We start from the raw sequence: 9,502 nt of genomic DNA on the forward strand, positions 1-9,502 counted from the left end.
ATGGTACCTGACGAGTTGGTTTTCAAATTTCCAACAGAAAACAAACCCAAGTCATTTGTCGGAATAATTCTGCTCGCTGACGTCTCTGGTGGGTTTTCTCCCCTATAATATCATCATTTCAGGGGAGATTTCGAGTTTGAACTAAAGGTCTTGCTTCAGTGCGAAGGAGCCACAATTTTATATTTTTTGTTGTTCCGATTCTCATCTTCTAGGACTATCGACGATCCACGAAATTTACAAGTACGCTGGCCAAGGTGGTTCGATCAGTCTGAACACGACGCTGAATGCATATTTTGGTTACATGATTCAAGCTGTTTATTCTTACGGGGGTGACGTTATCAAGATTACAGGTGAAAAGTCATCATCTTCGGTGGGAAAATTACATTTTTCAATTTTGTAAAATGTAATTCTAGGTAACGGGCTGCTTGCCCTTTGGAAGGTTCGGAATGACGAGCTCGTTTTCAACACCCTTCATGAAGTAATAACTTGTAGTTTGAGGATTCAACAAGCTATCGGACGCTTCACCACCACTGTCAATGTGACCTTAAAACGTGAGCTTTTATTCCCTCACCCACCCACAGATCCAATTTAAATTTTAACTCCAAGTGTCGCGTCAACTTTCACTCAATTCTCAACTTTAATCTGAACTTGAATCGAATCAAGGATTTGCCTGAATTTGAATCGAATCAAGGAATCCGAGAAACATTTTAACTTTTTCAGTGAAATTGGCCATATCCGCGGGCAATTTGACCTTCATAGTGATCGGGCAAGGCAACTGCCACCAATATCTGTTGGTCGGTGAACCAATGGAAGAAGCAAAGAACGCTAAGAATGCTTGTTTTCCCGGCGATCTCGTTCTCGCTGGAAGTGCATGGGGTCATTGCAATCCAGCGTGCTACGAGTACGTCATCAAGGACTCTTACAATGTCAAGGTTGGAGCTTTAACGTCACAAGAAAACCTAAATGCCCCTTTCTTCAAAAAATGATAATGATTAGAAAATTCTGATCATTTAATTCGACCTCCCAGATTCAACGCGTTTTATTAGCAGCCAAACAGCACGGAAGGAGAAAATCAAGGACTATGACAGCAGCTGAAACAGCCTCTTGTAACGCAACGAGGAGGAAAATTTTCACAACCGACGAACGAGGTTCAGTTTACTGGGAAAGGGTTGACCCGTACGAGGATTTAATCGTCGGTTGGTATTTTTATTTTGTGCCTTGCGTCGAAACGTTCTTCCGAATATTTTCCAAAGCGGCTATCACGAGGTCGAGATAATTTTTATCACAGCAGCCCGTCCAGCGATAAACGAGGCCGTTCTACGTAGAATCGGAAAGGAGCTCAAGACTTTTATTATTCCATCAGCCGTCCAGTTGGTGAGAATTAAATCCACGTCAATTTCTGTCGCAAAATAGATGTTTCTCATGCCTTGGATATTTTTCAAGGTCGACACCGAACAGCCGTTGAACTATCTTACGGAATATCGACGGGTCACCCACATGTTCATGAGCGTGATTCCTTCGAAATGTTCCGTACTCAATCTTATCAGATTGGCGGACGACATTTACGTCCTTCTGACTCGGTAAATAGCATCGAATTTCTTGGATAGAAATTTTCATTCGGGGAAATTATACGTTATTTCATCCGCAGCACTGTCCTGGACCGCGGTGGTCATGTGATGAGAGTCGGATTTTTGCGCGAGGGAATAAGTTTCCTGACTATATTCGGTTTGAATAAATACAACTCGGTTGAATCCGACAGCAAAAATGCCTTGTTAAGTGGCTCGAACCTTCGAAGTTCGATAAAAAAATTCTACAGCGTGGAAAAGGTCTCCGTAGGCGTTACGACCGGTGCGTTTCGCTGATATTCCATCAACGTCGATTGAAATTTTTCTTTCTCTCCAACACGTCAATTTTTGTGGCCCTAGGAATGGCACACTGTGGAATCGTCGGACATTCTCTCAGGCGCGAGTACATGGTGATAAGTTCAGCCTTACGAAAAGCTACGGAATTAGGCGTTACGTGCGTCGAAAAAGTTGAGACATTTTTTCTTCACTTCTTCTCTGGAATCACGCTTTGGGGCATAATTTATTGCGGCAAATTTTCAACGTTCAGGTTACCTGCGACCTCAACACTTTGTTACGCAGTGACCTCCCTCGAAGCAAATTCATCTTGCAGGATAACATCAAGATCCTGAAAGTCGCAGGACCGAGTTCCATTTACGAATTCACAGGGGATACTTTGTGAGCAGATTTTTTTGAATTCCTTGGCGAAATTCATTGCACTCGTCCGCAGATATGTTCGCAAAATGTTCATTTTACAGCCACGTCGATACCAGACACCCGGACTTGCTGCTTCACTATCCAATACTCGGTCGAAGCGCTGAATTGAATATCTTGAGTCTCTTCCTCGACGATATCGGACTCGCGGATCGAGACCACGCTGGTATTTTATTGAAAGTAAACGATCACCTGGATTGAAACCACCAATTTTCTCGTGTTGATTCAAAAAAACATTCATCAAAGTCAATGCAATCAGGGTGAGAACGGCAGCGGGAAATCCCGAGTTCTGGATGCCTTTGTGACCATGATAAAATCAAGAGACATTGCGACTACCTCTGTAACCCTGACACCCGATTACGCGATCACACCGTACTCCGCTATCTACTCAATCCTGACGGAAGTACGCGTGCATTTCTCGTTTTGATTTCATTTTTATTATCTGCCTCTGGAAAACTCCACTCGGTCATTTTTACTTTTAGATTTTAGACATCGACGAGTATTGTTCAACGGTGGTACGGGAGCAAAGCATGTCGAAGAAATTGGGGGAAATTATTACCCCGCAAGATTTCTGCTACCTCAACGAGATAATGAGGGTAAAATTTCCGATTTCGAAACGCTGCAGTCTGGAAAATGAAGTCGAAAGACAAACCCAGGCGACAAGGATCCTGGAAGGAATATTAAACGTGGTATGAGAACACTCGTACTACGCGTGATAAAAAATCCTGATCCTAAATTGACGGAGCAATCCATTCAGTCGAAGGTCAGACGCTGCATCCTAATCGACGACATCCACAACGTTGACCCGATGTCATGGCAATTGCTGTCTATGACACTCAACGTGAAATATTCGCTGCTGATCGCATCGATTGAAACACGACCCCTCGACGATCCACCGGCGCAACCTATCTCCGAAATTTACGGAGACAAAAGGATGAAACACGTTGATCTTAAGACGATCAGCTCACACTGCATCACTGCCCTGGCATGCCAAATACTCAACGTACAGGCAATTCCGCAATTCCTCGAAAGGTTATCGAAGATTCGATGGTCTCTCCGTACGGTCCATCGTATGGCATCTGCTATATTTTTTTTTTGTCGTTCAGAGAGCTGCTCCTTCGCACGAATCACAACCCCAATCACTGCCAGGCTCTCTTGACGGCCGTTTTGGGTCACGGGGGTCTTCAGCGAGTAGAAATGACACCGAAGAAGGCTACAGAGTACAGATTACTGTTCTCCCCTGTTCACATGCTCTCGAAGATTTCGCGAGACACCCTCCCGGAGGATGTGGCACCGCCTCTCCCTTGGGGAAGACGTTTCAAAATTCACGCCTGCCTCCTCAACAACTATCACCAATTTCAATACAGCTGCCAAAGCGTACAGTTGAGAGGTGAGGACAATTTTATGGATTTTCTCATTTCGGGATTCATTGAATGGACAATTTCATTACACGAATTTACCCGTTCTTCGCAGACATGATGAAGAACACTTTGACGAAACTTTCGCCTTATGAACAGGGGCTTTTGAAATGCGCTGCAATCCTGGGGGTTACTTTTACCCGATACATGCTGCAGATGATAATGCCAAACTATTCGAATTTTCACACTACAAAAGGTGAGAGGAGGTAGAGCGGTCGTTATTGTTCTCTGAAAGAATTTCGATCTTCTGAAATCTTTATAATCCCCTCTTTAATTTTCGTAATTCCAGCAATAACAAATTTGTTCAATCTCCGAATCCTTTACTGCGCGTCTCTGGCGACACGAACCGTCCCCGCCCACGGTAAAACTTACAAATTCTGCATGGCAGGGAAGAGGAAAACTTTCACCGATTCGCAACATCTCCTTTATTGCGATTGTTCCGACCCTCAAATCGGGGATACATTTAACCGTAGAACCAGCGGTGCGCCCCCGGAAGAACTACCCTGGTATTCTGGGTGTAAATTTTTCGCATTCAAGATGCCAAAGTTCCAGCAATTGATCTACGATACGATACCGGATGACGAGAGAAGGGACCTTCATCTTAAGGCCATCGAACTTTACAAGGTCGAGGCTCACAAGTGCAAGGCATGTGGTGGTGGAGCATTTTTAGAAGTCTTTGGAAGGGCCGAAGTGAGTGAGAGTTTAACGCTTCTTCCTGCAATTATTTTGAGATTTCCCAATTGTTTGCACAGAATTTTGGAAAATTGTGGAATCATAATATCAAAAAATGTGAAGATGTTAACCAGTCAAAACAAGAAAACCCTTTGAGATAGCCACTGACAATCAAATTCTTTTATGTTCCAAGCTCAATAAGCGCATCGCGCAATCGTCGAGAAGTTCGAAACTTTTGAGATCCTACAGCAGAACCATGAGTGCCGAGAATCAGCCTCCCGACAACAGAAGGTCGTTGGAACCCTCCAAAACGACGAAGAGTTTGCCTCGTAAAAAATCAAACGAATCATATTCGGTTGATAAATCAAAGTCAACTCCTGGGCATCTTCAAGCTCAAATTGAAGATGTTCGAAAGAATAGTGGAAGGGAATCGATCAGTTCTGAGGGGCGCAGAAGAGTTTCTATCTTACCGTTTTACACCGAAACGAACGATCGAACGATAGGTAAACGCAAAAGTTTACTTGCGAACGACGATAAACCGGCCGAGCTTAGCCGGAGTCAGCGTAGCCAGCAGCGTAGCGCTTTGTTGTGAGACGTCACCTTCAGGGCTGAGCAGAGGTGACGTCTCACAACAAACCGCTTGGGATATTATCCGTTCGAGCCGGGATATTATCCGTTTGCGAGGATAGGAACGGTGTATCGACCAATAGGAGTTCACGGCGAACCCTCGTTTCGGTGTAAATATCATAATGTTCGGCAAAGTTCTGCAGCCACAAATTCGTCGATGGTAATCGACGTCCGCCCCACTCGGTCTCCAGCTCAGCTCGGGTTTGCTGGAGAATTGAGAAATTCGAATATTTCGCTCCATGCATAGATGCGACGAAGCAAAGTGGGTCTACGACTAAAACCACTCGATGTGTCTTAATTTTTCTGCTCCCAACAGCGAATAATTAATGATTACTTGATCGATTGCATGAGTAGATGATGTTAGCTTTCGGATTTGAATTCCTGAGCTGATTATACGTCAGATTACTCTTGGAAAACCAAAAAAGAATTGATTTTTGGGCAAAAAAACATCAATTTTTGAGCAAAAAAAAAATCGATTTTTGAGCAAAAAGTAAAGTAGTTGAAAAATTGATTGTATTACACTTTTCTGACGTATTTTGACCTCAGGAATCCAAATCTCAAAGAAAAATTGACCCATCTCTAAAATTGACCGAGTTATCGCCAATTTTCAGCTTTTTGGGGTCGAAAAAAAAAAATTAATTTTTTAGTCTATATTAATGTAATTTGAGCTCAGGAATCCGAATCCGGAAGTAAAATTGATCTATCTATAAAATTTATCGAGTTATCGCCGAATTATCGCATTTTTTGGCATAAATCTGGGGATATCTCGAAGGGAAAAAATCGTAGCTCAATTTGGACAACGGATTCGTGTTCCTGAGGTCAAAATACATAAGAAAAGTGCCATACGATCAATTTTAAAAAATAAAAATTTTCGGTCAAAATTTGAGATTTTTCCAAGGGGTACCCCTTACGATTTTTTCAAATTTTGACCAAAAATTTTTATTTTTTTTAATCGACCGTATGGCACTTTTCTTATGTATTTTGACCTCAGGAACACGAATCCGTTGTCCAAATTGAGCTACGAATTTTTCCCTTCGAGATATCCTCAAATTTATGCAAAAAAATGCGATATTTCGGCGATAACTCGATAAATTTTATAGATAGATCAATTTTTCTTCCAGATTCGGATTCCTGAGCTCAAATTACATTAATATAGATTAAAAAATTAATTTTTTTTTTTTGACCCCAAAAAGCTGGAAATTGGCGATAACTCGGTCAATTTTAGAGATGGGTCAATTTTTCTTCGAGATTTGGATTCCTGAGGTCAAAATACGTCAGAAAAGTGTAATACAATCAATTTTACAGATACTTCAGTTTCCACCCAAAAATCAACTTCTATCAAGAAAATTTCTACGGTCGCCTCATGTATTTTGATCATAAGAACCCAAATCTGCATGCTTAATTATTTTATCCACAAAATCGATCGAGTAATCACCAGTTTATTGATTTCAAAAGTGAAGAATCAAGGATATCTTTATGGGATTTGTCCTAGTTGCGAATAGTCAGGCAACTACGAAGTTGGTGACTTCTCACGAATATCCACAGCAGGTGACTCGGATAACTAAGACTCCTGTATTTCTTTATTCTGTTTTTTCAATCAGTATCCTCCGAAAGTTCGCTTGAGCCTACGGGTGAGGTTCAAGATGAAGTGGAGGTGGAGGAGCGAGAGGTAGGACACGCGAAATTTTGCCAATGGATGAAAAATCAATTCTCAACCAACGAGATGGCTGTTGAGAAGATTTCAGAATCTAGTTCAAAAGTACTCAGAGTACCGAAATTTACGCAGTTCCGTGGAATCGACTTCAGAAATTGTCAGTGCAGTCCGATACTCGACAATATTTACAAGACGCTTTTGTATCACAGCAAAAATACCGGTCCGTTCGTTGCGTAATGAATACAATTTTTCTTTCGGAAAATCACGCACAGTTATTTTTTAACGAAATGGAGAAAGTAACTTCTCCAAACTGTCCGTGTTTCTTGTCGTTGAAATTTTCAGGAAACACCGGGGACCACATCAATCATTTGATAGACTACAGTGCTGGGCTGATTCGCGTAGCCGAGCATGCCCACGCGATTAAAATCCTTCGGAGAGCCGATGAACTGAACAAGGTATTCGGTGATTGAATTCAAAACGAGTGGTAAATACCCTGATAAGCATTTTCACTGTTGGAAATATACAGAACTACGAACGTTTCAAAGACGACATCGAAAAATCCTTGACGGATAGGATGGTCACCGAAGGAATTATATTGTCTTTACTCGGTAAGCGAAGACAGTGATGCATAGAAATGAATGGAGATGAAAATGAACACGGTGACTCATTGATTCACAGGTGAGACATACTTACAATTGGGATACTACGATAAAGCGCGTCGTTTCACTCTTGAGGAAATGACGATCTACAGTTCCATGCTCTCCACGAGAAAAATTCTCATCTGCCAGCAAATCCTTTCCATCGAACGTCGCGAATCGACTCATCAATGGTTTCCAGGATCATCCATGGCGAAATTATCCAGTAAAGATGCTCTGGAGAGGAGCCGAATATCGGCGTGCATCGGTCGATTATCTTCTATCTTGATGGTTCGCAGTAATCCGTTGGAATTGAATTATTCATATCTTATTATCGATGAAATTTCACCGATATTTAGTAACGTACCTCGATATTTCAATTTATCCGCGTCAAAAGACAGGTGAACAAACAAAGTTCGCAAAGTTAGCGGTAATGGTGAGTTCGAACATCGCGGAAAAGTGCAGGGACCAGCCAATGACGGAACTTTGTTCGTACCGACTCGCTATGCTCTACTATCGTCACATAGGAAGCCTACGACTCTGTAAACGCCTAGAAAAATCAGCCTTAAAAATAATCGCCGGTCAATTTGCCTGGAACGATCTTCAGGGCGTTTTAGTTGTCGCGGACGTCTTCCAATCCATGTTCCATTCAAAGTGAGCGGAAGTAAATTCCATAACTGAAAACCAAGTCCGCTATGATTGCTACTCGTTCTTACATTTTCAAACCTACGTTTTCACGATTAGACTAATCAGAGGCGAGCTACGAACGGCGATCGAATTTGGATTCAAGGCTCTTCAGATACCCGGAAAATTTAACACGGTTGAATCGAGACTGGAAATTCTACCGATCCTCATCCAAGCGTTGGTATGAATATAAAATACAAAATATACAAACGATTATCGAAACTTCGCAACTTTCGTTTTGATTTTCACTTCACGTTTCAGGTTCAGGCTAGCCGAATTCCGGAAGCGGTCGATCTACTTCATGATTTGTCTTACCTGGCCCAAGAAGACGTTGACATGTCTTCTACTATTTGGTACTACGCTCTCTGCCTCGATCTCGTCCTCGACGCGGGGGTCACCATAGAATCCGTCGAAGCATGTCGAACATTCACTCAAAAATTGATCGGTAATAAAAAAAAAATCATCCAAGGGATGCTAAAAAATGTAGTTTCTTTTTTTCCCCATTCCTGTACGTACCAAATGTCGTTTCCATGCCACCAATGAATGTTTCCGATACCGTAATAAGATAATTTCAATCAATCAAGGATGACTGGACCTGGATCTTTTCATTTTCAATCAATTATTTACATTTGTAGATCCGTCCGGAAAGAACTTTCGGTCCATCATTAGAGATCCTGACTCATTTAAACGACTGCTCACGAACATGTGGCTGTTACTGACTAGATTGTAAGGAGATGGTTGAATTCTTCCATCCGTACAAGTCGAATCCTTGTTCAACTTTATTCCCAACTTCTTTTCACAGGGGAATAGATTCTACCAAGTATGAACTACCACGCGACGTTTATTTGAATGTTACGAGGCATGAGAATTACTCAGATCTCTGTACAGTCATGAAAGTTTGTTAATGGTCGATCATTCTGATTGCGAGATAAATTTCGTCGGCTCGTGATTCATTTCATTTCATTCTGATAACTCAGGCTGTGGAATGCAGGATGTTGAAGATAACGTATTTCCTGAATTATAAGAAGGGCAACACACTGCCCGATATTCGTGGAGACGTAAAGGAGCTTCTCGAACGCCTGACGAGGGCATCAAAAATCTCACGTTTTCTGAAGCCACGTCTTGGCCTCCTCAAAGCTTACATGAACGTCATCAAGGGGCACATCTCAAAAGCGAAGAAGGCTCTGGCAATCGCTCAAAAGAATGCACGCAGACAAGACAACTCACTCGTGCAAGCTTCGATCACGCTACATAAGAAAGTAAGCAACAAAAGAGAAAAACGTGACGCCTTTTTCAGGTATCAAGGAATATCTCCCTCTGACATCACCGGGCATATTTTAGACTTGGCTGGACAATTATCCCGCGACAAACGCGCGTTGGGCAGAAATCGCAAATCAAGAATCAACGGTCGATTGGCACGAGGTTCACAATCTGTCGAACGAGGACCACGTCAAGATTTTATACTGCCTACCAAAACCAAGAAATTGTCTATGATCTCCATGGTCACGACTTGAATGGTGTTCGAACGGATCGTGA

The 9,502-nt window shown here is 42.2% G+C and overlaps 1 protein-coding gene across 1 annotated transcript; it reads left to right on the forward strand.

Moving 5' to 3' along the window:
• Nucleotides 1–9,480, forward strand: LOC105692379 (adenylate cyclase type 10-like). The gene is made up of 27 exons (XM_048659589.1): nucleotides 1–88; nucleotides 213–350; nucleotides 414–551; nucleotides 721–932; nucleotides 1,028–1,196; nucleotides 1,289–1,374; nucleotides 1,444–1,580; nucleotides 1,649–1,832; nucleotides 2,113–2,240; nucleotides 2,321–2,456; nucleotides 2,536–2,679; nucleotides 2,759–2,965; nucleotides 3,034–3,308; nucleotides 3,383–3,666; nucleotides 3,750–3,890; nucleotides 3,984–4,384; nucleotides 4,560–4,869; nucleotides 6,595–6,867; nucleotides 6,990–7,102; nucleotides 7,174–7,255; nucleotides 7,326–7,573; nucleotides 7,680–7,936; nucleotides 8,027–8,147; nucleotides 8,228–8,411; nucleotides 8,602–8,692; nucleotides 8,769–8,862; nucleotides 8,944–9,480. Exons 1-27 carry the CDS (start codon nucleotides 1–3, stop codon nucleotides 9,478–9,480), a joined length of 5,178 nt encoding a protein of 1,725 aa, XP_048515546.1.
• The last annotated feature ends 22 nt before the right edge of the window (nucleotides 9,481–9,502 follow it).

The sequence above is a fragment of the Athalia rosae genome, chromosome 8, assembly GCF_917208135.1.
Source record: "Athalia rosae chromosome 8, iyAthRosa1.1, whole genome shotgun sequence".
In the NCBI taxonomy this organism is placed as follows: domain Eukaryota; kingdom Metazoa; phylum Arthropoda; class Insecta; order Hymenoptera; family Athaliidae; genus Athalia; species Athalia rosae.